The sequence below is a fragment of the Dipodomys spectabilis genome, unplaced genomic scaffold, assembly GCF_019054845.1.
Source record: "Dipodomys spectabilis isolate Male_0828 unplaced genomic scaffold, ASM1905484v1 ptg000097l, whole genome shotgun sequence".
In the NCBI taxonomy this organism is placed as follows: Eukaryota; Metazoa; Chordata; class Mammalia; order Rodentia; family Heteromyidae; genus Dipodomys; species Dipodomys spectabilis.
The window spans coordinates 3,724,919-3,739,165 of record NW_024870774.1 but is presented as its reverse complement, the minus strand read 5'-3'; the positions used below and the strand labels follow the sequence as shown (position 1 = coordinate 3,739,165).

Here is a 14,247-nt window from a genome sequence, read left to right as displayed (position 1 = left end):
TCTTTGCAACCTTGCATAAGTGGTGTAGACACTGGAGAGATCCTTGCAGAGTGTAAGTGACTGTGACAGTACGGGGCCAACATACAGGGAGGCACGTGTTCATTATGTATGGCTGGAGAAATTATCTGTCTCCAGGGGGACATGTTTCACTGTGCATTAGCTTTGAGCCGCTTCCTTCCCCTATATCTTTGCCTACTCTTTCTACCACTGTCCTTCCCAGTCTCCTTTCCCACTCCCTGTGCCCCCCCTCTCCAGTCCAGTTCTGCCTGTCAATGTCTCCATCCATCTTCCTCTGTCACGTCCACATCTCCCTCTGCTGCTGTTGGTGAGCTGCTTTTCTGTTCCCGTCTCTCCTTGTCTCTGGTTCTCTCTAGCACCATTTCTCCCACTCCATCTGTGCTTTCCTCTGTGCTACCAGCTTTCTGGATACCCTGCAGCTAGTGATAACCTTTTCTTGCTACTTAAAGCCTATAAACAGTACTTGGTTATTGATTGTTTGGTTCTCATTTAACTTCTGTGGTGGAAAGTAGAAGGGTCTCGAGTTTATTTTTTATTTTTGGACCCCAGGCCTTGTATATGCTAAGCACTCTTTCTCTAAGTGAACTACATTGCCAGCCTACAAAGATGTTTTTTCTAAAGTTGAGAGAATAAAGGGCTTGATGCTGGTGGCTCACGAATATAAACTTCACTACTTAGAAGGCTGAGATCTGAGGATCAAGGTTCAAAGCCAGCCCAGGCAGAAAGTCTTATGAGACTTATCTCCAATAAAACAACAGAAAGACACAAGTGGATTTGTGGCTCAAGTATAGCATGCCAGCCTTGAGTGAAAAAACTAAGGGACTGTGCCCAGGCCTGAGTTTTAAGCCCTATTACTGGCACACATGCATGTATACACACACACACACACACACACACACACGAATTAGAGACAATGTGAAATTTGCCTGAAAAGGGGTAAGTAGACAGGGCTGGGAATGTGGCTTAGTGGTAGAGTGCTTACCTAGCATAAATGAAGCCCTGGGTTCAACTCCTCAGTACTACATAAAGAGAAAAAGCTGGAGGTAGTACTCTGGCTCAAATGGTATAGTGTGCTAGGGTTGAGCAAAAGAAGCTCAGAGACAGTGCCCAGGTCCTGAGTTCAAGCCCCAGGATTGGCAAAAAAAAAAAAAAGAGGGGGGTATAAGTAGAGAGAAACACCAGAAGAGGTGAACCTGTGGTATCTTATTCCCTTTGGAATAAGTCACATCTAGGGACAGCTTAATGTGGACCATACATGGTTAAGTACCAAGTTAGGCTTGGCACTTCACTCAAAGGCAAACGCTTCTGGGAAAAGGAGTTCAGTTAAATAAACCCAAGTAGCTGACGTGGGTAGAATTTCTTCTGCCTGACCCATTAACAACTATGAAGGGGACATTTTAGGAATGTTTTTATTGAAATGCTTCAGTGGGGCATAGCCTCTGGAAGCCAGCACTTGGCTCTGAGGCCAGGCCTGGGGAGCACAAAGGGATGCAGACAGTTGGCTGACAAGGGAGGGGAGGAGAGGCCTGGGTCAGAAGAGGCAGCAAACACTGTCAGGGCAGTTCTCATTGCCATGTTTGCTCTTGCCTGCTGTAATTAAATCTTTCTCAATATGATCTGGCTTCCTGAGGAAACTAGAATTTACAAAAACAAGAAATAAACAGAAATAGCAGAGCTGATTGGCTGAAATGTATCCTTGAAATCATAAAGCACTTGTGTGGTTAGATCACTGGTGCCAGTTTCAAAGCACCTAATCTGTTATAATGCAGGCAGGAGAGTTCTTCTAAGAAAATGAACAATAAGAGAAAATAAAGAAACCTACATTTACTCACAAAAATAGTCATGTGCTCTCCATTTGCCCCCCAGCATCCTTGTTTGCTCCTAGCACAAGAAAATGGTCCTCTCAGAATTCCTTCCATTTTTCCAACTACCTTATTTTCAAAAATTCCATCCCTTAATTCCTTCCCACATAGGATCTATGGACCAGAATAAATCAGATGTTTTATTTCCCCTCCAAGGATGTGACCTTCTACTCCCCAAATGGCTTTGACAGTTTTCTTATTTGCCAGCTGAGGAGGATATCAAGAGACACTGACTTGGTGGTTTTGCCTAAAGAGGGAACACTCAGTAACTATTATGCTTCAGTCTTCTGATGTGCTTGAACTACCCTTCCTCCCCTCCACCATGCCCTCGCCTCCCTACCTCTTCACTTTTTTCTTGAACATTCTGCTCACTCTGCAGGGCTTGGCAGCTCCTCAAGCCTGCTCTTACTCTTGCCTGGTGTAGGGATACTATAAGGCACATCTTTCTGCCTCCCACCCTACACAGTTCCTTGCTAGCAAGAGAGCGTTCTGGGCCTCTAGGAATACTCACTGTTTTTAACCTGATTAGTCCCCTCATCTACCCAGAGCCAGACTTTAGTGTCATTTAGCTATCTGTGGAGGGAAAAGAAATTGTCAGACATCACTTACAAAGCCCTGTCCTTTGGACACTTGGGAACCGCTGAGAGAAATGAATCTTTGAGCTATTTAAGGCAATTCCTTTTCCATCATCCTTTGTCAAGACAACTGTACTGGGAAATGAATCTGAAGGGAGTCTCTGAACTGGTACTCTCCACTCTACAGCATCCTCCCATCGCTACACAGCATCCATCATCCCCACACAAGCAGAGATGGATGACATTGCCAACTCCCTAGCAGTACCCAGCAGCTAGAAATCAAATGCACAGAGTAGATACCACTAGATACTAGCAGTTTTTCCTTATCTCTGTTCTTTTTTGGGGGGAGGGGACGGGGCTGGTCCTCGGCTTTAACTCAGGGCTTGGGTGCTAACCCTGACTCTTTGTGCTCAAGGCTAACGTTCTACCACTTGAGCACAGTGCCACTTCTGGTTTTTTTGAGTACTTTATTGAAGATAAGGGTATCACAGGAACTTCTCTGCCTGCGCTTGCTTCAAACTGTGATCCTCAGATCTCAGCCTCCTGAGTAGCTAGGATTATAGGCATGGGCCATTGGTGTCCAGCTCATCTCTGTTCTTTCTTTCTAGAATATCTACCAAGAAATGGTCTCCTTCTTTAGAGTCTTGAATCCCAGACCCAGGAGGGCAGAGAACTTAGGACTGTAAGTTACAAATTTTCCTGAAATGATGCTGGTAGTACAGAGTTTAAACAGACCACTGCCCAATGCAAGGTGCTAAGACAGGTTCAGGGGAAGAGGTGGTGCTGTTTGAAGCTCATTTCTTCTCCAGACCTAATTTTCTATTTAGGGAGAGACTAGGGAATCTGCTCTCTGGCATCATGTAAGGGAATTACAACCTTTGACTTTTCTTATCCACAAGGTTGTTTCCTAGGACAATGTTGAGGTTCTAAGAGCCAAACTCTGTGTGTGTGTGTGTGTGTGTGTGAGACGGGGGTGGGGGGGTTGGGGGGTGGGGGGCCGGAGAGAGGAGAACCAAAAGTGTTGTGGAGCATGAAGCTCAATGGCTGATTCTCTGACCTTTAAACTCTAGCCTGGTTTAATTTCTTTCAGGTGTTGGAATTTCATTTTTAAAAAGGGGGAGGTTGTGGAGAGACGCTGGGAATATGGTTTACTGGTAGAGTGCTTGCCTAGCATGCATGAAGCCCTGGGTTTGATTTTTCAGTTAAGTTGCTCATTAAAAAAAATTAAGCCATGGGCTGGGAAGGTGGCTCAGTGGTAGAGCGCTTGCCTTGCATGCATGAGGCCCTGGGTTCGATTCCTCAGCACCACATAAGCAGAAAGAAAAAAGGCTGGAAGTGGCGCTGTGGCTCAAGTGGTGGAGCGCTAGCCTTGAGCTGAAGAGCTGAGGGACAGCGCCCAGGCCCAGAGTTCAGGCCACATGACCGGACCAAAAAAAAAAAAAAAAAATTAAGCCAGGCTCATGCCTGTAATCCTAGCTGCTCAAGAGGCTGCAATCTGAAGATTGTGGTTCAAAGCCAGCCCAGGCAGGAAAGTATGCAAGACTCTTATCTCCAATTAACCACTCAGAAAACTGGAAGTGGCCCTGTGGCTCAAGTGGTAGAGCGCTCGCCTTGAGTTGAAGAGCTGAGGGATAGCGCCACCCAGATCCAGAGTTCAAGCCCCACGATGGACAAAAAAAGAAAAAAAATTGTACAAGACAGGAGGATCATGAGTTCAAGCCCAGCCTGGGTGGCATAGCACAACTGTTTCAAAGAAAATACAAGGCCTATTTTTTTTTTTTTTTTAAATACCAGTTCAGGGGCTTAAACTCAGGGCCTTGGCACTGTCTGAGCTTCTTTTGCTCAAGGCTAGCACTCTTCCACTTCCACCACTTGTCATAGTGCCACTTCCAGCCTTTTCTTATTATGTAGTACTGAGGCCTAATTTTGTTGTTATTGTTGGTTGTGGGGCCTGAATTCTGGGCCTGGGCACTGTCCGTCAGCTCTTAGATCAAAGCTAGTGCTCTACCACTTGAGCCACAGCACCACTTCTGTTCTTTTCTGCTTATGTGGTGCTGAGGAATCAACCCAGTGCATGCAAGGCAAGCACTCTTACCACTGAGCCACCTTCCCAGCCTCTGAGGCCTAATTTTTAAAGATCTACAAACCATGTCATAAGTGAGAAGAGGCTGTAACATCTCACATATCGCATATGTTGATGGTAGTCTGTACAGGAGAAAGCTGAGACATAGCTCCTGCCTGTTTTAGCTGTAGAGTATATTTGGGTCCATGCTAGTGGACTCCAGGGGCTCCTGAGATACTTGTCAGCAAAATGAATCTCCTAAGGCACAAGAGTCATTTGTTTTCCAAACTCCTTTCTCCAATCTCACTAATTCCCAATTTCCCCCGAGTTTGACAAATGCAATTAACAAGCCTGGATCAGTTCTTGGTGGACAGCCTCATCAATCAATACAAAACTGCACCAGGATGAAGAGGAAGGAAGGAAGCTGCAGCACAGGGGTGAAGAGGCCTTACTCCACCTAGTTGGAATGACTCCTCCTATTCCCTGTCTGGAAAAAAAAAAGACACTGGATTGTTCTCTCAACTACCACTCTCTTCTATCTAGCCAACTACATAAAAGGTGGTCTTAACTTATGTTCTGCCCCATTTTTAGATTTCTCCTGCCAATACCCTGTATCCTGTCTTCTCTTTAACAGTAGCTTTTGCCATCTGCCACCACCACAGCTTGGGAACCCCCTCAAGTGCTGGGTGACAAATTGGCCCTCTTCCCACCCACACATTCCAGTGCCAATTCTGGACTGCTTCCTGCCCAGGATGCTACAAGACCACCTCTCCCAGCTTTGCCACACAGATAACCATGCTGGAAGACCAAAAGGAAAAGACCAAAAGGTCACCAGGGCTTTCACATTCACTATTCTGTTCTTTCCTGAGGTCTAAGCCTTCCCTTCCCCATGGGGTTAACACTTCAGACTTACGCTGGCAGTTCAAAGGCCAACCTGGGCTACATAGACACTATCTCAAAAAAACAAAATAAATTATGTGTTTATTGCTGTCCCCTCTCCTCTGCTGAAGTCTGTCAACTTCCCTTCCCCCACAGCAGGCTGAGCTTTTTCCCCTGTAGCCTTTCTGGTACAGCCCTGTGCATCTTTCCACCTCATCAACTTCTCATTTTTTTTTTGCAAACGGAATTGGGAAATCTCTCCCTCCTCCCTGCCGTTCTCCTTCTCCTTTGTTATTAGCTTCATGAGTGGGATATTAATGTATTCACTAGACAACATCTTCCCACTACTGTTTCCTGTAATTACAGTCCCTTTCCTCCCACTGTCCTAGCTTATTTGACTGCAAAGTGCTTGGAGGAGGGACAGCGTGGACAAAAGACACAAGACAGGCTGAGGTCGAGTACTGAGTGCTGTAATGGTAACATCCAAGAAAGTAAACAAACAGCGGCCTCTGTAGCAGCTCATTTATAACGGGTCACACACAGTGATCAATGTTTCAGGGGTTTTATAAAAAGGTACAGATACAACTGTGGATTACTCTACTCTAGAAGGGATGTTATAATATTACCAATGACAGTCACCCCAAGAAATCCATCCTTCAGGGAGTAGATTTACTATACTTTTCATGTAAATCGGCTACATTGTCACTGGAGACTCGGATCCAGCCATCTTCCCGCACGTGGTAGAGATTGACTGAACCTCCTGAGTAGGCATCTCTGTAGGTGGCTTGGTAGATGGCTCGGCGGGCCAAATCATAGGCTGCTGCCACTTCCAAGTCATAGGAGTAGCCTCGATCCATAACTCCATAGGCGTATACAGAGCCAGAACCTACAGAAAAGGTAGCTCCAGAGATCCGGTTCCCTTCACTGTCCACGTAGTAGAGGCCTGAAAAGCAGGAAAAAAAAAATCACCACTACACATCTTTTTTTTTTGCTGATTGTGGGGATTGAACTCTGTGCTTGGCTGTTGTCCCTCACCTCTTCAGCTCAAGGCAAGCACTCTACCACTTGAGCCACAGTGCTACTTCTAGTTTTCTGGTGGTTAACTGGAGATAAGTCTCACGGACTTTCCTGCCTGGCTGGCTTTGAACAATAATTCTCAAATCTCAGCCTCCTGAGTAGCTAGGACTACTGGCGTGAGCCCCTGGTGCCTGGCTCACTACTCATCTTTTTTTTTTCTTTTGGTTGGTCATTGGGCTTTAACTCTGGGCCCAGGTGCCACTTCCAGTTTTCTGGTGGTTTATTGGAGATAAGAGTCTCACAGACTTTCCTGCCTGGCTGGCTTTGAACCGCAATCCTCAGATCTCAGCCTCCTTTGTAGCTAGGATTACAGGTATGAGCCACCAGCACCCGGCTCACTACTTTTTTTTTTTTTTGCCGGTTGTAGAGCCTGAACTCTAGGCCTCAGCTCTTCAGCTCAAGGCTAGTGCTCTACCACCTGAGCCACAGCACCACTTCCAGCTTTTTCTGCTTATGTGGTGCTGAGGAATCAAACCCAGGAACTCATGCATGCAAGGCAAGCGCTCTACCACTGAGCCACCTTCCCAGCCCCATGTATTTCTTAATAATAGTAATACATTCTCAGAAATTTGTTGGGAGAAGGCAGGTACTGGTGGCTCACACCTGTAATCAATGGCAGGCACACCAGTCATGCCAACATTTTGGTCAATGATAACTACATATCTTGTGAGATTATATCATGTAGCGAAATTGTAGTGGTTTTGGTTTATGTCATAAACTAAGTATATACTGTGATAATTGCACTAAGACAAAGATCCCTGTTAAGGGCTAGGACTATGGCTTAGTGGTAGAGTGCTAGCCTTGAGCAAAAAGCTCAGGAAGGTACCCAGGCCCTGAGTTCAAGCCCCTCCAGATCTGGCAAAAAAAAAAAAAAAATCCCTATTAAGAACAAACTTATCGCCGGGCACTGGTGGCTCACACCTGTAATCCTAGCTACTCAGGAGGCTGAGATCTGAGGACCGCGCTTCAAAGCCAGCCCAGGCAGGAGAGACCGTGAGACTCCTATCTCCAATAAACCACCAGAAAACCGGAAGTGGCGCTCAAGTGGTAGAGTGCTCGCCTTGAGCTGAAGAGCTGAGGGACAGCGCCCAGGACGAGTTCAAGCCCCACGACTGACCAAAAAAAAAGAAAGAACAAACTTATCTGTTTGCTTATTTATTTTTGTGCTGGCACTGGTAACTTGAACTCAGGGATTTGCACTCATGCTTAGGTTTTTCGATCAAGACTGGGACTCTATCACTTGAGCAAACAGCTCCATAGCTCGTTAACTGGAGATCGTTAAAAGTCTCACAGTCAGGCATTGGTGACTCACACCTGTAATCCTAGCTACTCAGGAGGCTGAGATCTGAGGATCACGGCTCAAAGCCAGCCTGGGCAGAAAAGGCTTTGAGACTCTTATCGCTAATTAATCACTAGAAAACTGGAAGTGGAGCTGTGGCTCAGTGGTAGAACACTAGCCTTGAGCATAAAAACTCAGAGACAGCACCCAGGTCCTGAGTTCAAGCTCCACTACTCACCCAAAACAAAACAAAAAACCAAAACAACAACAAAAATCAGGGACTTTCTTGCCTTGTCTGGCATCAAACCACAATTATCATATCTCAGCCTCCTGAGTGCTAAGATTCCAAGAGTATGCTTTTATACTCTCTTCTGTTTCTTCTCATAGTCATGTCTATTCTTTCTGATCAGTGTGGATAGAGGGACAAACATAGAGGCTGTTTTGGTAGTACAGGGAGGGGTTTGAACTGAGGAAGATTACAAAGAAAATGATAGCTGCACTCCCAGCTACATGTGGCTTAGGAGAACTTGAAGTGATACTATGGTCATAGATTGAATATTTTAATCTTACTTGTACTAAAGGAGCATAAGACAATTTCTTTTATTTTTTCTTTAAAAATTATCGTTCTTGCCAGGTTCTCATTGTCTAGCCTAGACTGGCATGGAATTCCAGCCTCCTGGAATACAGAGGTGTACCATCAGACCTGGTTTCTTTTTAAATTTTTTTTGTTGGTCATGGAGTTTGAACTCTGGGCCTGGGCACTGTCCCTCAGCTTTTCAGCTCAAGGCTAGCACTCTACCACTTGAGCCACAGTGCCACTTCTGGCTTTTTTTCCCTGCTTATGTGGTGCTGAGGAATCGAACCCAGGGCCTCATGCATACGAGGCAAACACTCTACCACTGAGCCACCTTCCCAGCCCCTCACACGACTTTTCTATCAGCATTGCCTAGAGTTTTTCTCTTTGTCAAATTAATTCTCAAATATAATTTTTAGGTCTTATCATTTATGGAGTAGAAAAATATGTAGGGCTGGGAATGTGGTTTAGTGGTAGAGTGCTTGCCTAGCATGCATGAAGCCCTGGGTTTGATTCCTCAGTATCACATAAACAGAAAAATCCAGAAGTGGTGCTGTGGCTCAAGTGGCAGAGTGGTAGCCTTGAGTAAAAGGAGCCCTGGGACAGTGCCTGGCCCTTGGTCAAGCCCCAGGACTGGCAAAAAAAAAAGGGGGGGGGAGTATTATGTACAATATTTCACATTAGTTACTTTACATTTATTTACTTCTTTTATTTTGGGGTTTTATTATCTTTTTTTTTCCCCCATTGTGGGGACTAAACTCTGGGCCTGGGCACTGTAAGCGCTCTACCACTTGAGCCACAGCGCCACTTACGGCTTTTTCTGCTTATGTGGTGCTAAGGAATTGAACCCAGGGTCGCATGCATGTGAGGCAAGCACTCTACCGCTGAGCCACCTTTCCTTATCTTACTTTTAAGTGGTTTTTACAAAGGGATTTCAATTCAACATCAGTTTATGAGTATAATGCATATTAATCAATGTTACCACTTCCATAATTTTCTCTTTAAATTTTGACAGAATTGGGGTTGGTACTCAGGACCTTGTGTTTGGTAGGACACCATTCTACCACTTTAAGTGATGCATTGCTTTTTGCTGAGCATTTTGGAGATGCGGGGGGGAGGGGTCTACTGAACCTTTCTGCCTGGAATGGCCTTAAAACTTAATCCTCCAAATCTTAACCTTCACAGTAGCCAGGATTGTAGATGTGAGCCACTGGTACTTGGCTTACATGTATAATCTTACTCAACCAATATTACAGCTCACCACTCAATGTGACATAAAGAAACAGAGGCTAAAAAAATAAGTAACCTGGTCAATTGACTAAGTCAGTCAATGACACAGCAGGTCTAACTTAATGCTCTTTCTTACACTATAATCAATGCTTAAGGGAAGGCTAAGAAGCTAATTAGCACATGTTTTTTTTTTTGTCGTGGGACCTGGACTTTTGGCCTGGGTGTTGTCCCTCAGTTCTTCAGCTCAAGGCTAGTACTCTACCACTTAAGTCACAGCACCACTTCTGACTGCTTATGTGGTGCTATGGAATCGAACCCAGGGCTTCATGCATGCAAGGCAAGCATTCTTCCACTGAGCCACCTTCCCAGCCCTAATTAGCACATCTTATATTAACTCAAAACCCTTCTTGGTACTGTTAACTCAAGGTTAAGGACTGTAGGACAACTCACCAGGACCTCTCTTATCCCAGCCACAGATCATGGTACCCATGGACAGCCCCATGCCTTTGTACTGATAGACCATGTTGGCAAGAAGCTTGGAGGCAGCTGCTACTGAAATGCGTTCCTTATTTCGAAGCTCATAGATTCGACACTGCCGGGCCAACAGCCGCTCCCAGAAGCTGCAATCTGCTGCACCCCCAGCCATGGTGCCCAGAAGGTAGGGATTGATCTCTATGACTTTCTTCACTGTCTGGGAAGCAATGTAAGCCCCTGCTGTGGCCCGGGAGTCAGCTGCAACAATGACTCCATGGCGAAACTGTTAAGATCAGAAAAAAAAAAACACAAAACAAGCCCAATTAGACAACAAAAACATTCCTCTGATGTGTGTATATATTTAAAATTTTTTTAATTTTTTAACTTTTGGTCGTGTCATGGAGCTTGAACTCAAGGCCTGGGCTCTGTCTGTGAGCTTTTTTGCTCAACAGTAGCTGTACCAATTAAGCTACATCTCTACTTTAGACCTTTTTTTTTTGGTCTGGGTTGGCCTCAAACTGTTATCCTCAGAGCTCAGCCTCCTGACTTGCTAGGATTACAGGCCTGAGCCAACAGTGCCCAGCTTATTTATTTATTTTTGGTGGTAGTACTGGGGCCTGGATGCTGTCCCTTAGCTTCTTCATGCAAGGCTTGTGCTCTACCACTTGACCCACAGCTCCACTTTTGCAAGGCAAGCGCTCTACCACTGAGCCACCTTCTCAGCCCCGACACAGCTCCACTTTTGGAGACTAGCACATCTCAGGACTTTTCTGCCTGGTCTGGCTTCGAACCTTGTGTTCAGCTCAAGTTTCCTGGGTAGCTAGGACAACAGGTTGTGAGCCACCAGCACTCAGCTTCCATGATGTTTCTTTTTCTTTTCTTTTCTTTTTTTTTTGTCGGTGATAGGGCTTGAACTCTGGTTCTGGGCTCTGTCCCTCAGCTGTTGAGTTCAAGGCAAGTGCTCTGCCACTTGAGCCACAGCACCACTTCCAGTTTTCTGGTGGTTTACTGGAGATAAGAGTCTCACAGACTTTCCTGCCCAGCTGGCTTTGAACCGGGACCCTCAGATCTCAGCCTCCTGAGTAGCTAGGATTACAGGCGTGAGCTACCAGCACGGGCTTTTTTTGTTGTTGTTTTGGTCTGGGCCTGGGGACTGTCCCTCAGCTCTTCAGCTCAATGTTAGTGCTCTACCACTTGAGCCACAGCATCACTTCCGGTTTTTTCTGCTTATGTGGTGCTGAGGAATAGAACCCAGGGCCTCAAGTATACAAGGCAAGCACTCTATCAGTGGGCCACCTCTCAGCCCCCCCATGATGTTTCTTTGACACTAATGCAAACCGAGCAAATCTTTCACTGTTCTTTTGTATTTTATCATACACATTTCCTTCACCTATTAATGTCATTTGGACTTCACAGCAATCCTCAGACTTGGGTATAACCAATATTACATCCTTTTGCTGTTGTTGTTTTTGTCGGTCGTGGGACTTGAACTTGAGGCCTGGGTGCTGTCCCTCAGCTCTTTTGCTCAAGGCTAGCACTCTACCACTTGAGCTACAGCACCACTTCCGGTTTTCTAGTTATTAATTGGAGATAAGGGTCTCACAGACTTTCCTGTCTGGGCGAGCTTCGAACTGTGATTCACAGATCTCAGCCCCTTGAGTAGCTAAGATTACAGGAGTCCAGCCACTGACCAGGGATCCCAATTGTCTAGCTCTTATTACAATGGTCCCGGGACTTAACCCAGCTTCCCCCTATGGCCAGAGCCTCAGTTATCCTTGTCCTGAGTGTACAAAACCTTTGGTGAATAGTGGCACTAGCCTCTAGCTACGGCTTCCTTGTTCTCGGTTAAGGACTCCCTGGATAGACGCGGCCTGGGGACGCCTGGGAATCTACCCGAACCGCCTCCGGATCCTACACGCACTCAGCGCAGCCCACCCCCCACCCTTCTCCAGGCAGCACGAAGGCCGAGGACTCCGGGACAATGAGTCAGCGAAGCCGCTAGGGCCGGCACGAGAGGACCGAGCCTTGCTGCCTGGGCTCAAGGCTCGGTGGTCGCGGCCACAGCACGCTGCCTTCCGCCTGGGAGGCCGGGCCGGGCCGGGCCGGGCCCGGCGCGAGCGCTCGCGGCTCAGCCGCGGGAGACGAGGAGATCCGCACCTTGAAGGCTAGCGTGGTGGTTCCATGAAGCATTTCGATTCGCGGCTCCTCTGGGACCCCCCAGCTAGGTGCAGCCAGGCTCAGCCCATCGCTGGGACTCCCCGGACCCAGGTTCACCAGATCTGCACGACCTCCAAGTCCAAAAAAGCCCTGCCGGTTCACCGGTAGCGGCCGCTCCAACACGCTGGCCAGCGCCATGTCTAAGAAGGGCAAGCGAAATAAACTCCCAGAATGCCAAGCAAAGAACTGCCGGGCAACGCCTCGCCGTCACAGCTTCACTTCCTATTCAATCTATTCCCACGGCACAGCCATTTTTACTCCTGGCAACCACTCCTCCCAAAACAAGAGGCTTACCAGAGAGGCCATTTTCACCGAGGTACGGGGGGCGGGGGCGAAGAGGGGGCGTTGCTTGACTACATTACTTTTAACGCTAAAAGGCTGTGAACAGACATTTTGATTTTGGTTTTGAAAGCCGTACAGGATCAGATGAACTTAAGGAGGGAATGGAAATGTCCTTGTTGAGTGAGGTGAGGTTGGCCATCTTTGGAAAGGGCGTGACTGGTTGAAAACTGGTTGGCCTCTCTTGGTTAGTGGTCCCCGCCCAGTTTGGGGTCTAACCTAGAGTTTCTGCAGCTCAGCTCCTAAAAAAACTGGTGTTGCCTTTTTGGTTAAGGACATCCTTAATACTGAGAAATATAACTAATTTGAAGTCATTTTCCTGTGATAGTCAAACCAAGCAGTTTGTGATTTAAAAAAAAAAAAAAGAAAAGAAAATGTAGTTTTGGTTTGACGGCATTAGTGGCCTTATCCCAACCATTCCTGAACAGTAACCAATTTTTAGTATTCAGTAGTCTTTTCTTTTTGCTTCCACTTCCTAGTGGACATTGTAAATGATGAATTGCTTAAAAGGCAAATGGAAGAATAAAAAAGGGCTGGCAAGGTGGCTTAAGTGGTAGAGTGCAAGCCTTGAGCAAAAGAAGCTCAGGCCTTGGGGCTGGGAAGGTGGCTTAGTGGTAGAGCACTTGCCTTGCATGCTTGAGGCCCTGAGTTCAATTCCTCAGCACCACATAAGAATAAGGCGGGAAGTGGCGCTGTGGCTCAAGTGGTAGAGCGCTAGCCTTGAGCTGAAGAGCTGAGGGACAGCGCCCAGGCCCAGAGTTCAGACCCCACGACTGGCCCCCCCCCCTACAAAAAAAAGAAGCTCAGGCCCCAGGGCTGGTGGCTCACACCTGTATTCCTAGCTACTAAGGAGTCTGAGATCAAAGCCAGCCCAGGCAGGAAAGTCTGTGAGACTCTTTTGTTGTTGTTGTTGGTCTTGGGGCCTGAACTCTGGGCCTGGGTGCTGTCTCTCAGCTCTTCAGCTCAAGACTAGTGCTCTATCACTTGAGCCACAGCACCTCTTCTGGCCTTTTCTGTTTATGTGGTGTTAAGGATTCAAACCCAGGACCTCATGCATGCAAGGCAAGCGCTCTACCACTGAGCCACCTTCCCAGCCCTGTATTCCAAATTCTTACTTCCTTTCTCTCTCTTTTTTTTTTTTTGTGCCAGTCCTGGGATTTGAACTCAGGGCTTGGACACTGTCCCTGAGCTTTTGGGCTCAAGGCTAGTGTTCTACCACTTTGAGCCACAGCACTATTTCCAACTTTTTGCTAGATAATTGGAGATTAGAGTCTTACAGACTTGGGGCTGGGAAGGTGGCTCAGTAGTAGAGTGCTTATCTTGCATGCATGAGGCCCTGGGTTCGATTCCTCAGCACCACATAAGCAAAAAGAAAAAAGCCAGAAGTGGTGCTGTGGCTCAAGTGGTAAAGTGCTAGCCTTGAGCTGAAGAGCTGAGGGACAGCGCCCAGCCCAGGGTTCAGGCCCCATGACCGGGCCCCCCCCCCCAAAAAAAAAAAAAAAGTCTCACAGACTTTCCTGCTCAGGCTGGCTTTGAATTTTGATCCTCTAATCTCAGCCTCCTGAGTGGCTAGGATTGCAAGCTTTAAACTCTACTGGGCTTCTGAATTCTTATCTGTTAGGACAATTCCCAGCTGGTTCTACACAGGGAAGAAATGGCTT

At 46.8% G+C, this 14,247-nt stretch overlaps 1 protein-coding gene across 1 annotated transcript; it reads right to left on the bottom strand.

Annotated features, from left to right (window-relative positions):
- Positions 1–5,850: 5,850 nt before the first annotated feature.
- On the bottom strand, positions 5,851–12,415 carry Psmb5 (proteasome 20S subunit beta 5). The gene is made up of 3 exons (XM_042686352.1): positions 12,188–12,415; positions 10,007–10,313; positions 5,851–6,339 (listed from the first exon to the last, which is right to left on the bottom strand). Exons 1-3 carry the CDS (start codon positions 12,383–12,385, stop codon positions 6,053–6,055), a joined length of 792 nt encoding a protein of 263 aa, XP_042542286.1. The 5' UTR covers positions 12,386–12,415; the 3' UTR covers positions 5,851–6,052.
- Between the last annotated feature and the right edge of the window lie 1,832 nt (positions 12,416–14,247).

Coding starts and splice junctions, on each gene's coding strand:
- Psmb5 (XM_042686352.1), bottom strand. CDS start 12,385: ATGGCGCTGGCCAGCGTGTTGGAGCGGCCGCTACCGGTGAACCGGCAG. Junction 10,314..12,187: donor CCACCACGCTAGCCTTCAAG/GTGCGGATCTCC, acceptor TGATCTTAACAG/TTTCGCCATGGAGTCATTGT. Junction 6,340..10,006: donor CTGGGATAAGAGAGGTCCTG/GTGAGTTGTCCT, acceptor CCTGCTTTTCAG/GCCTCTACTACGTGGACAGT.